Source organism: Cryptomeria japonica, chromosome 9 (assembly GCF_030272615.1).
Source record: "Cryptomeria japonica chromosome 9, Sugi_1.0, whole genome shotgun sequence".
In the NCBI taxonomy this organism is placed as follows: Eukaryota; Viridiplantae; Streptophyta; class Pinopsida; order Cupressales; family Cupressaceae; genus Cryptomeria; species Cryptomeria japonica.
This window is the reverse complement of record NC_081413.1, coordinates 459938282-459960557: the sequence shown is the minus strand read 5'-3', so window position 1 is coordinate 459960557 and position 22276 is coordinate 459938282. Positions and strand designations below refer to the sequence as shown.

At 38.6% G+C, this 22276-nt stretch overlaps 1 protein-coding gene across 7 annotated transcripts in view; it reads left to right on the top strand.

Annotated features, from left to right (window-relative positions):
• LOC131071660 (pre-mRNA-processing protein 40A) overlaps positions 1-22276 on the top strand; it is a 149052-nt gene that overhangs the window by 52912 nt on the left and 73864 nt on the right. For all 7 annotated transcript variants that reach the window (XR_009112556.2, XM_058007590.2, XM_058007589.2 and 4 more), the window contains 3 exons: positions 19241-19293; positions 19459-19516; positions 19650-20137. Coding sequence is in view for 6 of the 7 variants with exons in the window: in XM_058007590.2 (XP_057863573.2) it covers positions 19241-19293; positions 19459-19516; positions 19650-20137 (599 nt within the window). In the remaining variant the exon portion in view is untranslated. The remainder of the gene's footprint in view (positions 1-19240; positions 19294-19458; positions 19517-19649; positions 20138-22276) is intronic.

Sequence of the window (22276 nt, the reverse complement as noted above, 5' to 3'; positions counted from 1 at the left end):
AATCTTTGCTTCTCTTTTCTTTCTTCCAATGTCCACCTTTCCTAGATTTAGCTAAGAGAACATGATTATCATCTTTGTGAGAGTTCTTGAGTTTTCCTCTTACCTCAATTCAAGATTCCTCTTCAATGCAATCAGATTGAAGACGCTCAAAGTTGGGACGATCAACTTTTCCACCAATGCTACGAATGAATGGTTCCCATTCATCAAGCAGACCATTTAATGCAATCATAACAAGATCTTTATCAGAAATTTGGCAATCAAGAGTGCTTAGTTTGTCTTTTAGTTCATTGATCTTCATGAAGTAGGCTATGATTGAGTCTTCTTCTTTCATTTTCATGTGAAGAAGCTACTGCCTTAGAGCAAGAGCCCTGCTGAGGTTGTTGACTTCATACATCCCTTCAAAGTGTTTGATCATTTCCCTGGCAGACACAAATTTTGATATGACAGTGACAAGATGATTCTTAATGGATTCAATTATGATCTTCCTAGCCTTGAGGGAGTCTTTCTTGAACTACTTCAGCTCTTCAACATCTTCCGGAGGGGACAACCTTTCTTCTTCTATGAATTTCAATAGATCATTCTCTTCAAGGATCAATAGAATACGGACTTTCCAAGCAGCAAAATCAAGGGCTCCATCAAGTCTATCTTCAGCCCTCAAACCTGACATTTTAATCTGAAAACAAACAACTATATGTAGTAAATGATTTACTAAAATCTGAAGTTAGTGACACCTTAGCTCTGATACCATGTTAATTTTTGTGCCCTAGATCAGTAATCAGATTTATGTCTTTTAATTATGCACTAGTTTGTTAATCAGATTTGTAACATTTTAGTAAACCATAATTCAGTAAACTCAGAAATGAAACAAGTAAACAAGAGACAAACACAAATACCCTGGGAAAACCTCCAAGGAGGAAAAACCCAGCATTAAAGACCCATAGGTCAGATTATATATTTTCTCTTAATTGCACAAATACAATACTTAGCTTGCTTCTCCAGATTTGATCCTTTTTGTATGTCAGATCTGCACTTCTAAGCACTTCAAGTCTGGACCAAAAAAGGCCTATGTCCTCTTGGACAAGTTTGCACAATCCTTGGGTAAATTTGCACTTTTATTTGCAGAGCTAGTTCGCTGATTGCATGAATGAATGTAGTGAGTGATTGTGTTTGCAATTTATCTTTATTTATATGGATCTTTGACCTAGGTCGGCCTTAATCCTTTTGGCGCCAATTTATATTATTGTGGTGTGAGGCTTTTTTTTAGTGTAGTGTGGAGGATGGGGCCGGACTTGTCTTGGGGGCACGCTACCCCTTAAAGATAGGACCCAGTCCTAAATGGGTTCGGATGTTGCCTTAAGGCAATCCGAACCCATCTTCCCTAGTTATAAACAACAAAGGGAGGGTATTAAAATAATGTATTTTTTCTTTAATGGTCATCTTAGTTAGTTTAGTTAGTTTCTAATTTTGGCTTCAATTCATAATTGTTTCATTTAAAAACATCATCTTGTAGTTTGTTATAAATAGTCTTTCGACTCTATCGTAAATATACATTTACCATTACAGTTTCTCACCACTTAACTATTTTCATTCAACTTGTTTCTGTAGACCCACTTTGTACCCTTTACATTCTTGTCTTTGTGCCTTGGGTCAAGTTCCCAAGTTTTACTCATCTGAATTTGATCAAGCTCCTCTTTCATGGCTGCCACCCAGTGTTTGTCATCAGCTGCCTCCTCAAAACTCTTAGGCTCAATCATGGACAACAAAGAGATGTCTTCATCCTCGTAGTAATTTACAGTTCTTCTTGTGGCTCTAGGTTTGTTGTCTTGTAAAATTTGATTGATAGGATGATTCTTTTGAACAACTTTGGAAAAAGTCTTCAAAGAAGCTCTGATTGAAGTCCTTTTTGATCAAGTGTAGGTGTGTTCTAGTTGATATATCTGCTGTCCCAAATTGAATATCGGCTGCCTCATTATTAGGATGTGTATCAGTTGCTTCATGTCGAACATTTTCAGTTGTATTTTCAGAATTACCATTTGCTGTCCCAATTTGTATACTTGAGGAAAATTGTTGATCAACGCTTTCAGCTTCATCTCTTTGAAAGCTATCATCAGAATTTTGCTACTTATCACAAGTGTCAGAAATCTCACGAACATTCACATAGCACAATATGTGTCTGCTGTTTATACATTTCTGATTCTGATTATTTGTTCCTTGTTCACTGATAGCTGTGATTAGTTCTTAGTCGATGATCATTTGATTGATGTATTGTTGTTGAATTATTGGTACTTGTATGAGTGATTGATTGCTTTCCTTTGATTGTCTTACCTCATACATAGAATAGAATACAAATTATCCTACCCTCTCTTGAACAAGGAAATCTTGAATGTTAAGGGTTAAGATCAATCAAGAAAACCCCAAGGTTTACAATGTGGACTAAGCGACTTGATTGCCTGGATAGACTCAGTTTTTGAATGTTGGAATTCTGGTTCACACAAAGGGACTTATGCAATTGTTCTAAGATATCAATCGTTCCTTTTCCTTGAGATGACTTAAGATTTTGCAATTAAGCTCTTTACTACTTCTAGGGATGCTTTTGGAAATAAAATGCAAAAGAATTAAGGTTTAGGAATCTAATCTAACTCTAACAATGCAAGAGATTATCAATGACTTAATGAAATCCAATCAAACTTTGCTTTGCCATTAGGAATAACTACACAAAGTCGATGCGATCTTCTAAGGGAATGTGAAAGATTTTCAAAATTGCTCACACACATTAACACCAATGGAAATGTGAATCAATGATAGCAAAGCAATTTAACTTAAGCATGCTTAAATAGAGCTCTTAAATGAAATGAGCTAGCTTAAATAGAGCTCTTATTACAAATGAATGTCCAAGATCAATCAAAAATCAAGGGCCAAGATTATGCCACCTAAACCCTAATTAAGGTCTGTTAAAACAAAATACCTAATTATTGCATATCACTAAATATCAGCCAATGAGAAAGTAATAACTTTCTAGCATGAACTACGAGGAATAATCGTCCAATTAGAAAAATCAATGCCACATGGGATCATAACAAACTTTCATCTAGAAGCTTATTCCCCTTATCTCTTTCCTTACAAGAAAATTCAATGATCTTCAATTGATTCTCCATGTATCCAACTTGGCTAAGGATTAAATGAAAATCTTCTCCCACTTAGTTCCCAAGTCACTGATGTTGCTCACAAGCGTCATGAATGATTGAATGGCTTCTAGCTGCTTCTCTGCAAGTGATCCGGCTGGCTTGAAGACGATACATCTTAATCTTTCTGTGAACCTGTCAACAACTATGTCTACTTCTTCCTTCATCTCTATCCCAAGTATGGTTTCACTTTGATCATCTGCTCAACTTGAGTGCAACTGCCGTTGATACTTTCAAACATATCTCTTCTCATCTTGAGTGTGCAATACCAATGGTGGAAGTCACACGATTGTCCATCCTTCACCACTATAACATTCACCAAGGTTTGTCAAGGGATATCCATCAATACTTGCAGCCTCGGAATGGTTAACTCCCTAGTGAAAGCAAAGACATCATAGGAAGCAGTGAGCGTTGGAGTCTTGTCAAGGATGGCTGAAACTCTCACAAATATGCGTGCTAATTCTCCACTGAACTCATTTGCCTTGGTGAATACATTAACAATCCAACTCTTCACCACGTGAGAGGTGGTCCTCATCTCTTCCAAATCATCAATTGAATCCGGTGGAAGCAATGTTGGAGGAATGCAAGAAGGGTTAGCTTGCCTTATTGGATTCCTTTTCTCGATTCTTCTTTTCTTCTTGCACAAGCTTCAATCTATCCTGGACTATCCTCATTGAATCATTCAACTCTTCCATCTCCTTTTCGGTGGTAGCATGACCCAACTCAATTGTTGTCATGTCATAGTCATCAGTAGTGATCTCATCTTCTGGCTTATCCACTCTTGGAGTAGCTATCTATATAATCTGGGACCTGTTGACGTGTATTTTATACACAATCATACACAGAATAAAATACTAAAAGGCATCTTATCCTCTCTTGAATAAAGTCGCTAACTGCTGAAGATTTCGCAAGAAGGATCAGTTAGGATGACTCCAATGTTCTTTTTGGTAGGGTCTCTACGTGTGGATAAGCACCAGTGGTCGTTGTGATTTGCTGTGTCCTCAAGGGGCCTTACGTTGCCGAAGATTTTACTAAACTAAAGAAGCTTTTCAAGAAATAACAAAAAGATAGGGTTTACAAGAGATCTAATCTAGTCTAACCCTAAGAATGACTTCATGTGGACAAGACTTGGCAAGATTCTACCAACTTCAATTTTGCCATAAAATAACAACTCAATTGAAATTGATGCAATCTTCTAAGGTAACAAATGATTTTTCAATACATCAAAGATCAAAGACACTGCCACGAAGGTACATATCCAAGATACAACAACGATTGAAGGTTAAATGATTCAAGTATTCTCCAGTTGACCACGCAAGACGTTCCTACAATCAGCAAGAAGCTAGTGGTTTGGAAAGCGAATCCTACCAAAGATCAAGTCCAACACTTTGTCCTTCGAATTAACACACTACTTTGATTGAGAATGATTCAAGAAAATTGAACAACCATGAAGATAACCAAGAAAATTGCAACAAAACACCATAACTTCAATATTTCATTGATTTCAAAGTCATCATGTACAACAATTGTTTGAATTCTTTCTTCAAAGCTCAATCTTGCTACGAAAGTAAATTGCTTCTAAACTCTAATCTCTCATCAATAATCTAATCTTCTTCTTAAATCTAATTCTTATTATGAAAATGAAATGAAATGAGGGTATAAATAGCATCCTCAATTACAATGAATGGTCCAGATCAAAAGCAGATCAACGGTCAAGATCATGACACCTAAACCCTAATTAGGGTTTGTTACAAAAGTTCCCCTTTTATTGCACAACATTAAATGCATAGCCAATTATTAAATTTGGCACGAAAATCTAGGAGACATAAACCAATGACAACTAAGGTGCCATGTCATCTATAACAACCTTTCATCTAGAATCTTATTCCCTTTCCAATTCTCTTTTTTAGCATATGCAATGAATCTTGACACGATTCCTTCGATCTCAGCAATTGGAATCTCGGGAAGATTCTTCATTCTTTCTTCCAAGTGGATGACCTGATCAAATGCATCTAGAAGAGCTGCGTCCCATGTAAGTTCAAGTTCCTTAGTCTTTTCAATCAGGAGCATGGTAGCAAACATCTGGTCCTGTTGCTCATCTGTGATATTAGCGTCCTTGCAAAAGATGACCTTGATTCTATCCTCCAATTCCTGCAAATCCACATCTGTCTCAACCTCGATCCTCCTGCCAAGAATGGTACGTAGTACCTCAAATACTCTGTCCTGGATCGGATTGATCACCTCCTCAACATGGCTACATCTAGTACTGATGTCCTCGAAGAGAACTTCTTTCATCTGGAGTAAGGTTGACCACTGAAGCAAACTGTGAGGTCCTCCATCCATAATCTTTTCCTGCGCTAAGACCTTCCTCGATGTTTGTCTAATTACTTTCAAGACAGGAATGATAACCTCTTTGGTATGAGCAAAAGCAGCTACTGTTATCATCAAGTTGTGGATAATCTCAAGAACCTGAATAGCCCTATGAATAGTCTTCATCATCCTTGTTGTAAATTCTACGGCAACTGTATGAGATTTGTCCATCCAAGTACTCATACGCTGGACCATACTCCTGAATCTCTCTGCCTCACCAATTGATTGAAGGGGAAGTGCCTGTATGGGTGATCTTGCTGGATCCTGACGTCCTAAAGGTTGATTGAGATGGCTGAAATATGTTCTCCATGCACCAACCTCTCTCTCAAGCTTCCTATTCTTCTCCATTTCTTCCCTAAGCTTGTCTTTCAAGGCCTCAAATGAATCGGTGGCATCATCTAGTGTCTGCTTGGCTGTGGATGGACCTAGCTCAAATGTCTCTATATCATATTCCTCTGCTAAGATCTCACCTTCATACTTGTCCACTGCCGGCGTAGCTATCTGCAATTTTCTGGATCCAGTCTCATCTCTAATCATCTTGGACATCTTGGTAGCCTTCCTCTTTTCTGTCACTTCCTGGGAATGTCCGACAAGGCTCTCCAAGTCAATTACATTGTCTTCGTCTTCAATCACGATCACCTTAGTTAATCTTTCCTTCAACCAATCTGGTATGGCAGATCTTGTCTCTTTAACCTGTATTTCCTTGGGCAATTCTTCTTCTCTGGGAGGAGATGTTACTTCATTATCTTCCCCATCTTCATGCAACTCATTGTCTTGAAGAGATCCACCTGTTGCCTGTCCTTCTTTATCATTCTGTACCATTGACTCCATAGAATCTTCCACTTCAAGTGTCCTCTTCTCAGGTCGAGAAGATGTGCCGGATGAACGATCTCGGTTGGCCCCTTGCTTCTTCTTGGAAGATTCTCTCTTTTCAGGTCTCTCTTTCCTCTTCGAGCCTCTTGGATGGAGATCGCCTTCACTTGCACTTCGAAGGTTGCCTTCATTTGTATTTCTGGGATTAGGATTACCTTCGCTTACACTAGCTCCACCTTCGGCTGGTTTCTCTTCCAAAGTGAAAGTCATAGCTATGCCTTGCTCTCTCAACTTCTGATGCTGCACATCAACCCATCTGCGAGTACAAGACAAGACTGGAGCCATCAAAGCATCTAGATCCACGACCTCGGGCTCATTCCAATCTAACTTTACTGATTTGCTTTCTCGATCATAGGATGACTGGAGATGTCTGCCACTGTCCTGAGCTTGGTCGGCCACTCTGTAAATCTTGCATTTCCTGATGAAATCCAAAGGCAATCTAGAATGCATCTTTCTTTTCACTTCAAGATCGTCTAAGAGATTCATCATAAAATCTTCTATCTGAAATTCATGCTTAAACTTCCTACCGACTGTCTCCTCTATATATCCATGTGGATCAAAGCTTTCTCTCAAGGCAAAGGATGAAAAAGAATACAAAGCTAACTCCTTCTCTGCATCATCCATGGCTAAAGCATTAGGACATACCTCAACTGAATTGCCTAAGATGATAGGTACAGGAACTCCATTTCCATGTCTGTGTCTGAATGCCTTCGCATAAGCTGCCAACTGTCTTGTTACCTCAAGTAACACTATTTTGTCTGTCGGATATCTCGGCAACATGTATGGAGGTGAAGGACATCCATGAACTTTGATATAAGTAAACTTCGGAAATTGGATAAACCAAGCACCGTACCTCTTTACTAGTTCCTGTGCATCCTGTGATAATCTGTTGTGAATCCCACCTTGCAACGTCCTCGTGATGTTCATCGTGAAGGTATCATTAACTAACTTGTAGTTGCTTCCTGGCGGATGATGCAAGTGGACATAGGAATCACAAACTCTGACCTCGCCGGGTCCTCTTCCAATCACTCCTCTGTGAGGTAGTCCTGCGTACTCAAAGCTCCTGATTAAGGCATATATGACGTATGAACTCATGTGGAAGGACTTGGTAGCCTTTAGTCTCCTCAACTGTACGTCCAAGCAATGGCTAATCATTCTGGCCCAATGAATTGTTCCTTTTCCCTGAACTATCACCTGGATAAAGTAGAACATCCACCTCTCAAAGTAGAAGGCTTGAGGAGCTCCTGTGACTCGGTTGAGCATTGTAATCAAATCTCTGTACTCCTCCTGGAAATCGATCCTATGTGGTGTGTTCGGTATCTTGCTCAGGCGAGGACGACTCTTGAGTAACCAGTTCTTGTTAATGATGCTTAGGCAAGCATCTGGATCATCTTCGTACATTGACCTGGCTCCTTCTATGCTCTTGTAGACCATATCTCTGTGCTCTGGAAGATGGAAAGCCTCACTTATAGCCTCTTCTGAAAGATAAGCTAAAGTGTTTCCTTCCTTGGACACGATTGTTCTGGATTGAGGATCATAATGACGAGCACACTCGATCATCAACTCATGGCATTGTACTGCTGGAGGGAAGCCGGCCGCCTTAATGATGCCACTTTCAATTATTCTCCGGGCGACAGGTGATGGCTTACCAATGTAGGGCACCTCTCGAAACTTCTTCGTGCTGAAGTTGCCCAAGTTGGTATCTCCAATGTTGCTCCATTTAGACACGATCTTGGTCTCCACTTCTTCGGTCTTTTGATCTTCCTTCATGAGAGCTGGACGACTGGTGGATGCTCCCGCCTTCGGGGTCGCCATACCTACACAACATTTCATAATAAGTAACTAGATATTGCAATGCATAACATAGATTAGATTAAAGATTAGGAAACTTCATGATAAGTCCTTGAGTTATCATTTCCTAAAAACGATTGAGCTACTGGAATTCAAAATTTCAAAATTCAAAATTTGAAGCTATGACGATCAAAATTCAAAATTCAAAACAAGGGATCTTCGCCATACCTCACTTGAGAGTTTAACTCTAAAATGCAAAAAAGAAGAAAATCGCCTAGGCAAAACTCGAAATTTGGTGGCTTCAACGTGATCTCTCTCAAGCTAGCAACTTCGCCACCTTTGGGGGTCTTTGACGTAGTCTTGGCAAGTTCGCCTTACTTGAAACTAAGCTCGCACTCCCCTTTGAAGATGATGTTCGCACCTTCCTTTAATGAAATTCGCACTTCTCCTTTATGAAATTTGCTCCTTGTAAATACAAATCGCATACCTCTTTGTCTTCTCCAAATCGCATATGAATGAAAGTGAAATGATGATTTGAAAATGAAATTATTACCTTCCCTTTATAGGCGCTTACCCTTACAACTACCTCAAGGCCGACTTGGTAAAAACAAAGATAATTAAAAGCAATTTTAATAAAAACCAATGGCCGACTTTGTAAATATTTAAATCCAAGCGCTCCAATTTGATTTTTATTTAAAATAATAATTAATTCATTTAATGCCTTTGCAATTAATTAATTCGATTTTTAAAATAGGCAAAATTAATTAATTAAATATCCAAGCGCAATTTTTAAATGCTATCAATTTGATTTATCGATTTTTTCTAGCATTTAATAAAATTTAAAAAAATTGTTTTAGCGCCAAAAATTAGGAGAAGGGAAAGATACAAACCCCATCACTCTGGTCCCTGGGAGAGGGACAGGAGCGAATTATCCTTTTGACCTTGATTCTTGTGCCTTTGACGTTCGAAACCTCCATCTTCATGTTGAAACTGGCATTTTTGCTAAGAATTTCAAACTTGATTAACTTGGTTTTGTGGATGAGTGCCTTTTATGACCATTATCGTCCTGGTCCCTTGGTGAGGGACAGGAGCGAACTTTATGTTCTAGCCAACTTTTGCTATCTTTCAACCTTCACTTCTTGTTCATTGCCTTCCAAACGATATCTTCGACCTTGTGTAACCTGGCTTTGTCATGATTTTGAAGGAAAAATGAGTGATTTAATGAAAATCGCCCTGGTCCTTGACTGAGGGACAGGAGCAAATTTGTCTCCTTGTTCAAATTGATCACCATTTGACGTTTGGTTTCCTCTCATATCATCTTCTCAAGACGCCTTAGACCTTGTGCAACCTTGTACGTCCTTGACTTGGAGTGATTTTTGAAGGAATTAGCCAGTATGATGATTATCGCCCTGGTCCCTGACTGAGGGACAGGAGCGAACTTGAGCATCCTGGGCTCAACCTTGTTTGTATCAACTTGCAATCGCTTTCACTATGAAGAATGAGGTCCTTTGATCTCTTTTGGCCACTTGAAACTTGATAAACCTTCAAAACTTAAGCCTTCATGAAGATTTCGCTCTGGTCCCTGGGAGAGGGACGGGAGCTACACTGAATTTCGCCCTGGTCCCTGACTAAGGGACAGGAGCGAACTTGGGCTTTTAGTGCAAAATCTTCATCATATTAACTTGTAATTGTCTTCAAAGTGCAAAACGATGCCTTTTACTCCCTTTCAAACATTTAAAATGTGAATGGCAACTTAAATTTGGCCTCATTTGAAAATTTCGCTCTGGTCCCTGCCTGAGGGACAAGAGCGAATTTAGACATTTTAGTGCAAATCCTTCATTTTGGCGATCTTCATAACTTCGTCCTTCGTCAAGACGCTTCAAAATGTCCTTGCCTCCTTGTATCCTGACTTGGAGTGGTTTGAACTTGAATGGAAGGCAAGATAATCATCATTTCGCCCTGGTCCCTGGCTGAGGGACAGGAGCGAATTTGCATTTTCAAGCTCAACTACACTTTGCCAACTGCCAAATTTATCTTCAATGGTCTCGTTATGTATCCTTTCATTCATCTTTGGCTTGGAATTTATTCAAACTTGGCAAGAAATTGACCTAAGGCAAAAATCGCTCTAGTCCCTGACTGAGGGACAGGAGCGCCTAGGCCAATTTGAGTCTCCTATTGATGTCTTGTAATCTTCAATTTGTATTCAACGGGTTCATTTCATCCTCCTTTCTTGCTTCAAACTCAAAACTTGCTCAATCTTCACCCAAATTTTGCCCTATGAGGAATTTCGCTCTGGTCCCTGGGAGAGGGACGGGAGCTACACTGAATTTCGCCCTGGTCCCTGACTGAGGGACAGGAGCGAACTTTGCATTTTTGGTCCGTTTTCCTTCACGAAGGCACTTCAAGTTATATTCAATTGATAAAACATATCTCCTTTGATCTCTTCAAATCGTCAAGTTGTTCAAATCCTGCAAGGACAAGGCAATGTTTGATTTTGAGCTTCGGTCCTTCACTGAGGGACAGGAGCGATTTTTACTCCTGGGACATTTCCACGCTTGTGAAATTCTTCAAATTATATCCAACGGAAAGATTATGCCTCCCTTTATCACTTCCACTTTGAAATTCGTTTGGATCCTGCAAGGACAGTAAGATTTTTGAAAACGAGCTCCGGTCCTTCACTGAGGGACAGGAGCGATTTTGCTCCTACAGGCCAAAATATCATGATTTCGGGATTACAATCACTTCACACGGCAAAAACAAGACCTTTCCAATGCCCGGGATCAAATATCAAAATTTTCAAAATTTGGTCAAAATCACTCAATTGGACAAAATTCGCAATTTATCTTTCACACTTAGACAAATTTAGGCTCTTCATTCAAAATTCCAATTGAAAATAGACCAACTCACTTAGCCTCTAGCGAATTCACCTTATTCAAAATTGCATCCTACGAAAGGAAGCTTGAAAAACTCTCAAGATTGACTGGATTTTGGCCTGAAAACGACAAAACAGAAACCCTAAGGCTTGACCCTTAATCCAGACAACTGACAAACTACCAAAACCCTAAAAAGCAGAGAAAAAGAACAGGGAAAACGAGCAAAAAGAAGGGGCCCCCATTTGCATGGGGCGATGTGTGAAATGGTCACAACAGGACCCTGTATTATCTTTTGTGATCTTGGAAAGGTTAGTAGCTTTCTTCTTCTCAATTGTCTTACCAATTCTATCCAAGAAGCTATCCAAATTATCTGTTGCATCTTCTTCTGCTATTATTACTTCCTTAGTCATTCTTTCCTTGAGCTAGGCCAGTATAGTAGATCTCTCCTTCGTTGCTTGTAGTTCCTTGAATTGTTGATCTACTCGGGGTGTAGAAGTTGTTTCCTCATTATCATCTTTATCCTTTATCTCCACATATTCATCCCCTACGACCTTGTTGTTTATAGCTTGTTCTTGCATTGCTGGAGGATCTTGTACTTGGGGTTTCTTTCCCTTATTTGTCCTTTTACCTCGATTGTCTTGTATTGTAGATTCCAAGGACTCATTCATGCTTTTATCCATGCCTCTTGTGAGTGATTGCCCTTCATTGATGGTTACTCTATTAATTGTGGTCTCATGTATGGATGAAGTGCTAGTAGAAGGATGATCTGAATTTGTCTTGTGCTTCTTTTGTTTTGGTCCTTCTTTGTGACTTCCTTTCCTTGTGAAACTCTTAGGTTGAGATGACTGAGTAGCATTCTCACTCATGCTTATGCTCTCCATTTCTTCATATAATGAATCTGGATCTCCCATCATATCATATCTCAATTTTACTTTTTGATTCATGAATTTGTTGCTTTGAACCATAGTTTAAAAACTCGTGGACTCGCCACGGACTCACAAGTCCATGGGAGCCACGAGTCGACTCGCCAAGGACTCGCGAGGCGAGTCCTGGTGAGTCTTTTGCAAAGACTTGCGCGAGTCTTTCAGATGGACTTGCGTGACCCAGAAAAACCATCAGGCAAGCTTTAAAAATGAGTTTTTTTTCGTTTTTTTGGCCTTCATTTGGCATAACCCCCCCCCCTTTTTGACTTTTTTGGGGGTTAAGGGGCAACCCTAATTGGACGTGGGCCAATAGAAAAATAACACCCGACGCCTTTATAAAATAATAAAAGTATTTTTGGCCTCGTGGGGCGCTGCCCCTCGACCCCGCCCTGTATTGCGATAGGGAGTGCTGCCCCTTGACCCCAACTTGGGGGTGCTGCCCCCAAACCCCCGCCAAAAAATATAGGGGGAAATTGCGCTGATGGAAGTAGGGAAAATTTAACCTTCGAGTTTGATTAGGCTCCATATAACAACATAATTAGCATTGAAGAAATCTTGGTATTATACATTTTAGAGTTGAAAGTTTGAAACTATGAGTATGAATGATGAAATTCCAAATATTGTGCGTTTGTTGATCATATGACATGTGCAGTGTTTCAATTATGGCTCTTATGTTCTCTAAATGCATTAATTTCTTTATGTTTTTTTGTAAAACTACGGTTTTTTTTTTGCTGAGTCCTTGCCGAGTCTTTCGTGAGTCTTTCACGAGTCCAAGTCCGGGTACAAATTTTTGGTTTGTTGGGTCCGTGGCGAGTCCGAGTTTTTGAACTTTGCTTTGAACATCTACCCATTTTCGTGTGTTTGCCATGATAGGTTTCATGGGCTCTTCTAACTTGGTGATCTCAATGTCAACCCTATCAACTTCTATCTCTTTGTCCTTCTCTTGCTCATAAGCCAGTTGGAGACACCATCCATCATCTTGAACTTGATTGAGGATGGGGAATACTCTACAAGTTGTGATGACCTCTATAGGTAGCCTGGAGAACATCTTCCTTCTAATTTCAAAGTCATCCTTGGTGTTTATCCAGTAATCTTCTATATGTGGCCCGTGCTTGTGATTGCTTCCATTGACCCTCCTTATGTTACCATATGGATCGAAGTTGGTTCGTGAAGGATATTCGTCAAGAGGATAGAATCTTTATTCCTCCTTCTCGGCTGCTTGTATGGATGGACACGCTTCCTTCCACTAACTGTCCAATAGACAGTTAGTAGGATAACATGAAAGCTTTTCGTAGGTGACTAATTGCCTCAAGAGTTCCAATAACACCATCTTGTCCGTAGGATAACATGAAAGCTTGTATGGTGGAGATGAGCATTCTTGCGCTCTTATGTAGGTGAACTTGGGTGTATTGAAAGAACCAAGCTTCATATTTCTTCACTAATTCCTTCGCTTGCAGGGATAGCTTCGGATGGATGCCACCTTGCAATGTTCTTACTATGTGCATAGAGAAGGCGTTATTCACCCTTCTGGAGTGTGCCTTGTTGTGGAATGCAACTGTGTGTAGCAGTCACACACGCTTATCTCTCCTTCGTTTCCAATTGGGCCTCTATATGTTAATACTTTATATTCATAAACTGTTGGAAGTGAGTAGATAATGTAGGAACTCGTGTAGAACTGCTTAGCGTGATCTAGTCTTCTCACCTGTAGATTGATGTTATTGCTTATGATCCTAACCCAATTGACTTTCTCTCCACCTGCTGTCACTACCTATATGTAGTAAAACATCCAATTCTCAAACTGAGAGGCTTGATGACTTCCCATGATCCGGTTGAGTAAGGTGATCAAATCACTATACTCCTTGAAGTTGATTTGGTGAAGCATTTGTCAAGGTCGTCATCAAATATTGCTCGTGCTCCTTCCTTATTCTTATATATCATGTTCTTGTGATCAGGTATATTGAATGCTTCGCTGATGGTGGCTTTTGATAGGAATGCTAGGACCTTGCTATTAGGTGCCACTATTTGTCTTGTGCTTGGATCATAGTGCTTGGCACATTCAAGTATTAGCTCGTTGCATTGGATAGCTGGAGCAAAGCTAGCTGCTTGCACAGTTCCGCTTTCAATCACCTTCTTCGATATTCCGCAGGGTTTTCTCCTGTAGAGAGGTCCTTGGAACTTCCTCATGTCGATCTTGCCTAAGTTGGTATCTTCAACGTTAGCCCATAGGCATACGATCTTCGACTCTGGTCGCACTCCTTTCGAATCTTCTTTGATGAGACCTTGCCTTGAAACTCCTCTGGCCTTCGGGGTTGACATCTTTCACCAGTGAGAATTGTCTAAGTTAGGGTTTCAAAATAGATATTAAAGTATAGAGGATTGAAAATTATCAACAAGGGTAGCAATTTAGCTTTTGAAAACTTGAAAATCAATATAAACTTTATTGAATTGCTATGACCCTAGCTTCAATTCAGATCCTAACCCTCCAAAAACTCAGATTTTGCTTGAAAAATGATCATAAAAATGCAATGATTGAGGAACAAAAATCAGTAATTAAGGGTTTGAACATAAATGCTATTGAAAGAATTTCAAAATTCAAAACTCCTCACAACCCTGATCTAGACCTGCGCCTGCCCACCCGCAATCAGATCTAATTTAGTAAAAATGCTTCAAAATCACTAAAATCAGACCTGATATGTGCACCGGAAAATAATCAAATGATGCTATGCTTAGAAAAAATGTCTTTAAAGCTGATGGAAGTCGCCCAAATGCTGATAAGTTAGCTGGATTCTTCGTATGGTGATAAAAAAAATCGCTGCCTGATTGAATTTGCCTTCTCCTTAATGTTTCAGGTTCGCTGATTACCTGATTGGGAGATTCACCACTGCTCGGAGGAGGAAATAGCTGGCTGTGTCAATATAAAATTCGCTGTTTAATGAAGTTTGCCTTTGCTGGAAGGAAATCGCTTTGAAAGAGGAAAGAAATCGCTTTGATGGTTGAGCAAATGAAATGCAGAAGCCATCATATATAGGCAATCCGCTCAATAGACACGATTTTCTGCATGCCATCTTCCCAAACAAGGCCGACTTATCATTTCATGATCTTTCATTTAATTATTTGCAATGCTTTAATTTCCAATATTAGCCGATTTGTTTTTTTGCTTTTCAAATTTGAATTGAAACGGCTATATTCTAAATGCCGACTTGTTTTAGTGCCCAAAACATGTTACCTCATCATCCTTGGCCATGGATTTGAGTGACCCAGGGAAAATTTGGTCATGGCTGTTGCGGATTTTGGGAGGTGAGGAAAGATTGTGATGACTGCTGTGGATTTTGGGAGGTGAGGGAAAGACTTGACTTATGCCATGGATTTAAGGGGGTGGAGGAAGAACTTGAGGATGGCCATGGATTTTGGCTAGTGAGGGAAGGATGCAAGGAAAGTCGTGGATTCTGGCCAGCCAAGGAAGAGTGCTTAAGACTGCCGTGGATTTGAGGCAGTGAAGGAAAATTCCAAGTCATGAATTCTTTGTTGCTGTTCATCTTCAACATCAAGATCTCCTCACTCAATTTACTTCAAAGCATCTTTATCCTCATTCATCATGGCAATTGCATCATCACTCAACAAGGTTTTGAGATAGCATTACTCATCATTGCTTTCAAGTTCTTCAATCTTCGAGCCTCTAAAAGTCGTGGTAGCAAGTTAAGGAAAAATGCATCGTAGGCCGTGGATTTGAGGAAGTGAGGGAATAAATGCTACCTTGGCCATGGATTTGGGCAGGTCAAGGAAAAATTCTACCTTGGCCGTGGATTTGAGGCATTGAAGGAAAAGTTCCTTGCTTCTACTGTCCTAACCTAAAGATATCCACTTGCTTGCTTGACTGCTCATCACACCTAAGACTCATACCCTGACCTGACCTGAAGATCACCCTGTGAAGCATCATTTAATGATCATCTTGACCTCTATTCATCATCTAAGCATTGAGAGCTATAATGACCTCAATTCAACAAAAAGAGAGACTTGACTGCTGCTAGACTGCCTGAGACCTAAAACTACCGACAAAAAGGGAGGGTCCCCATTTGCAATGGGGTGAAAAGGTCACAACAGTGTTCACTTTCAACCTATTAGCAAGAGGAATGGGGAAACTACTGTCCGAACCCCAATACATTGTACTCTTGATACCCCAGAGAACACAGTAAGGGAAATTATTAGATGTGGAAGTAAATAAAGACAATAAACCATTCATCCATCACCCATCAACAACCATCAAAGAACAATCATAACACATATTCTTGGATCAGCAACATCATTATTATATTATATCTTCAATCCTAAAATGCAAGCCTTAGTGTCCGCATTACAATTCACAATATGTATCATATATCGTTCCTATTCTATCTCTTCCGGATTAGTACATATATATACAATTCCCAAGGTGAATTATTTCCTAAGGTTGGCTAGTAGTCTATTTCTATACCACAGACCATATGCGGAAGCCTGAGTTGGCTCTGTTGCTGATCCTTTCCTTGCCAACACATCTTAACCTCTTGGCAAAAGAGCTCCAAGGCCCTCCAACCACATAACTTCACAATTGAATACCCTCTCCAACCATTTTGCTTAACTGTACTTCTATTTTGTCAATGGACCAAACAAAATAGGGTATAGAGGACATCCCTGTTTAACCCAAATGTCGCTGCCATGATATTCAGACACTCCCTTGTTTGTTCTGATTTTAGCCTTGATCTGCTCTTAAAGTCTATGCACAACAACTCTATACTCTAGGCACTATATCAAAGGCCTTGTAAAAAATCTATGAAGCAACATGAAGCTTCTTCACCTTGTGTGTTCCATATTTTTTCATTAAGCGTCTAAGGGTGATGCATTGACCAACGATAGAGTGTCTTGGATTAAATACAGCTTGCCCTTTTGTCCCTTTTTCTCCTTTTCTACCCTTCTGCTGATTGTATGCTCTATCATGCTCTCAAGAAGCTTGCCAAAAAGAGGATCGACCATAATAGTGCAGTAGTTCGATGGGTTATTGAAATCTTGATGTAATGTCCTGTTTGAAGGATCACAACAAAACCCGACGAACATTTTTTTTTGAAATAATAACATCAATACACCACCACATCATGGATAAGAAGGTAACATGACTCACTTGCACTGCATTGTGCATTACAGTATTGAATAAAACACAATGATATGAAAGTAAAGCTTGAAGAAAAGCCCTCAACAATGCATATAATGGTGGCACCAGTGGAAGACCAAACATTGCAGGGCAAGCTCAAACACAAAGGGACATCAAAGGACTGAATGAGGACACCCTTCAAATAGCTGAGATCATCTTATGAAAGGCTGCTCAACATGGATGGAATTTGAGGTCTAAACTTTCATTGGTCTCTTAGAACTGTTGTTGTAGGCAGGGTTCAAAGGGACTGGGTCTAGATATCTTCAAGCTTTTTGTGATGATATAGGGAAGTTTAGTTTGTGATCATTGGTTTAGAAGTTATGAACTTCACAAGATGGGGTAAATAAAAGCACTAACTATCAAATCAATTCTATAAACAAAGGGAATACCTTTCCTACGCCGTTAAACAATTTGCAGCTATATAGAAACAAGAACAACAATAACTAAAGGACAAATGAAGATGTTACCATAATTTTTACTAAAATTTCTAACTTGAATTTCTTTTCACACATAAAAAGAATGCTTGATTCCACACAGCAGTATGATCCCCTTCCCAATCCTACCCTGATGCAACTAATTTCATTTAATTCTGTTCATTCTAGCTCCCACAATCAACCAAACAATTTTTCAGCCTATAGGGTTTTTCTCTCACCATATTCTTCCAGCAAAAATGCAATATCCCCCACCCCAAAATGAATAACCTTTTTCCTATTTACCCAAAATCCACTTCCACTTTTGAAAATAAAATAAATAGATTAATTCTTTTAATTCCTAAATACTTAGTTTACTCCTCAATTCCCAGAACACATAATTAACGATATTCATAAGCTATAGTTCAATTTCGATCATTCAATTATGATTTAAAAGCACAAAGCTCATTTTTACACTTAATTTTTCCGTAAAAATATAAATTAACCTAAGCATCCAAACACTCATTACTCATTGACCACTTAGGGATTAAAGTTTCCGAAGTATTACTGATCACAATATCCGAGGCATAGTGCTGAATGTAATAACGGGAAATCATACTTGAACTGAGTACAATGGGCAAGGTAGAATGGGTATGGCCAGTGTAATATCTCCTCATAACCACCATCGGGGAATAACTCAAACTTGTGAGGCCAAGTTGAAAATTTCATAACTAAACCCGGAAGCGAAAGAACCTAACTGCAAGGATTGAAATCAAAAGGAATGAACCTTAGGCAAGTCAGTATAAAGAAAGCCATAAACAGGAGTAATCTTGTGAAAGGAAGGTTAAAGCAAGCATCAGAGCAAGGAGGACGAGGAGGAATTATCATCTCACCAAACTACAAAAGAGCCAATACAGATTCTGATAATACACCTAGGAAAGAACAATTTTAGGGAGAAGGGTAATTTTGCTAGTGCCTCTCGCAACATTCATGGTCCTAAATCCTTAAAAAATTCCAGTTTCTGGCTTTCTGGACCAAATAGAATGTTGCTTTTTTTCATTGCTGCTTTTTGGATTTTACTTATTGTCCCATCAACCTATTTTGGTTACTTATGGATGCTAGTTCCTTTGTTTAAGTCAATCCTTTTGTCTTTGGTCAATTACAATAAATTTAATGAAGTTATTTAAAATTTCCTCATTGGTTACATTTTGGTTATTATAATTTGATTTCATCAGGGTTCTGTTTTGAAATGTACGTGCAAGGTGTACTGTCAGTTGTTTGATTGCCTGTTAAGATTTGGATGCATGTAATTATTTTTAAAAAGTAATTTGTTTTAGAAATTAACTTACGGGTATTAGTTATTTCTATATATCTTGGATAATTGAGATAACTTTATTTTATATGACATGTTTCTTGATAAAAGAAGTGAGAGCAACAATACCATGGCTTTCCTTGGACAAATCAATTAATCTACATTATCTATTATTGCAAATTAATAACCAATTTTTTTTCTTTGGATTATTTTTGAAGTTTTATTTTGCGTCTTCTGTTTCTTAATATACATAGCAAGAACAACCATGCTATGAATTTACTTCGACAATCAATTACGTTACATTTTCTTCTATAATTGCAACAGAGGGCAGATGCATCTACAGATTGGAAAGAATTTTCAACTCCAGATGGACGAAAGTGAGTAGTTTCTCTGTATTCATTATGAAGTCTGGAGTGGTGAAGTTTTGCTGCTGTATTCATTGCAGAAAAGCCCATGCTCTTTCATGCATTGAATGAACTACAAACTTTTTTGTTTAGGTTGATTTTTTTGATTGTATTGTTGATTTCTATCACAATTTACAGGTATTATTACAACAAGGTTACGAAACAGTCGAAGTGGACGATGCCAGAGGAAATGGAGGTTTTTGTTATTTTTTTTGTCTTCTAGGCAATTTTTGTTTTTGATAAGTGTTTAGGAGTTTTTATAGAGAATGTTTTATGTGCACTATACTGTATGGAGCAATTATTAACACACTTCACTTTGTCTTCATCAGGCAGCTCGTAGGCAGGCGGTACAAGCAACAATATCTGTCTGTGGAACGACTTCTCCAATATCTGTAGATGTTACAGGTTCCTCTTTGATAAAATGTTCAAATATATCTAATGGGAACTCCAATTCTACCAATGCAATCTCAGGGTCTGCAGTGGTGGCAGCTATACCACAGACATGCTCAAGTTTACCTTCTCCTGTTGGAGTTGTGTCAGCAGGAATGCTTGCTTCAGTTGCCACTTCTTACACAGCTGGTCAACCAGTAGCTGTAATTGCTAATTTACCCAGTCTTGTGTCTGCCCCTCCGTTGGTTGCATCAACATCTGCAGAAACTACATCTGCAGGAACCACATCTGCTGTGACATCAACTACTATTTCAGCATCTATATCTACTGGCACATTTACAACTGAAATAGCACCTAAAACAGATGTGGAAGCTGTCGCTACTAATGAACCCTCCAATTCCATAGCAGAATCACCTGCAGCAGTGACGTAAGTATTTAATTTTTGAGCTTTTTATGTTTTCTCTTATGAAGATGTTGATCATTTATTAGAACATATTTTCTACCACGGTACCAAATTTCTATAGCAGCATGAATCTTTTTACCATGCACTGAAATGATTCAATTAAGTAGAGATATTCCAGAGATATTTTCCTGCCTTGTAGTTTCTAAATTAAACTTTCTGCAATTGAATGCTTTCTGATCAGATATATTTCTCATTGTTTCTCCATGTGATTGTGACCTTCAGATATTATTGATTGAGAGGAATCGTCAAGACCTATTTTGTTCTTCCAATCCATCTTAGGTGGGGGGGTGCTAAGTGTAGTATGGTTGTGCAGACATACACAAATGGTAAAAGCCTTGTTAGGCAGTGTTCTAAGATCGGTTCACATCTTTAGCCCTCTGTAGGGTGACAGCTTCTTCTGCCTCTGTGTAGAGATTTTAGACTCTGAAACTGTGCCCTCATCACTATGTGATTGATTGCTTTCAGTTCACCAGACCTTGACAGTTTGAAGAATCTAGAGAATTCTCACACATCTTAGAATAGCTACTCTAGTCCCTCTGCCTACGTTAGTCCTGAGAGGATGTCATCTGAAATGAACAGAATTGAAATCTGAAAGTTCTGGAATGAGGATGTCTAAAATGATGAAATCTAATTTATGACAACAGAAACTTGAATGCCAAAATCAAAACTCGACTGATGAGCTCTGATATTTACTAAAATGAATCTGATTGAAATCTGAAATCCTGGAAACAGAAGTTTTCTGAAAATCCGATTTTTTTTTGTAATTTTTGAGACATATCTTAATTGCCAAACTACAATCTAATGATCAGCTCCGATTCATTGAAATTCCTGGAAACAGAGGTCTATTTGATAAGTGAACTTTCCACCATAAAAGCAATAAAAGGCTACTGCAATACTAACAGCCAAAGATCTTGGTTTAGTGCTTTTATTAATTTTGAAGTAGAAAGTGCTAGACCAGCTAACTCACACAATTTTGCATAAATATGAAATAATTCACCATCATCATACTTAATCTTGGGGATGGTATAGTAGTTGATAGCCTCTAGAGTCATACTCTGCCTTTGACCAATAAAGAGTCAGGACTAGGGATCTTTTGGTTCCATACTATCTGGTTGCTCTTCTGTTTTGGGATGCTGTTTCATTTCATTGTTACTGTATGCCATTGTGATTGTACTTTCAGAACTATTGCTTTCAATCATGTAATTTTATATGGGTGTTTTGGTTTACATGCTTCTTGGTAGACATTCCCTTCTATTTTTTTATTTTTCTTGAACCTGTAGTCGATGATGCTTTTTTGTCATTATCAATGTTTCTTTTATGTTTCAGTCCCATTGAACTAGCTTGGTAGTATTTTGATGCTATGAAATAACCTTTTTGGGTCAACTATGCCGATACTGAGCTGAACTTCAGCTATTTTCTTACAGTTGATGTCAATTTTTTTGTCAAAACAGTAGGGTTATCAGTGAAATAAACTAATATACAACATTTATAACTTTTGATATTATCAAACACTATTGGATTTCTTTCTATCATCTTGGTTGGTAAAATTCTGCTGTTAGAGATATTACTGACTGATTATAATAGGTCTCCATGGCACTCAAGTGGAGAAAAGGATTTTGAATGCAAGCAATGATCATAACTAGCAACAAGGCAAATAGAGATATACTGATATAAGCACTCTTTGAAGTCAGTCTTGAGGAGTTTCTTTTCCACCTTCACAGGCTTGAGGTCCATGGACATTAATGCACCGAGAGTTTCATAGCTTCAGCAATCTGTGATTTTTTTGCTATGACCTCTTTGTTTATTTGTTCTTATATTTGCCCATACAAGATATTAGTAAATAGCCATTATGTTCTTTGGGTTGTAATTATTAGAATATTTAATTATATTTTAGTCACCTATATTTAGTTCCTTGTTTAATGGTCATTGAGCTTTTTAGTTAATTAGCTTTTAAGCTTTATTTAGCATTTAGCTTTTTCTTTTAAATTAATTAGCTTTTAGCTCTTTAATCTTTTATTTTAATGTTATGTTCTAATTATAGAACATCGTCTTGTAACCTCTATATATACGTGTGTATATCGTTCAATGTAATCATTCGATTAT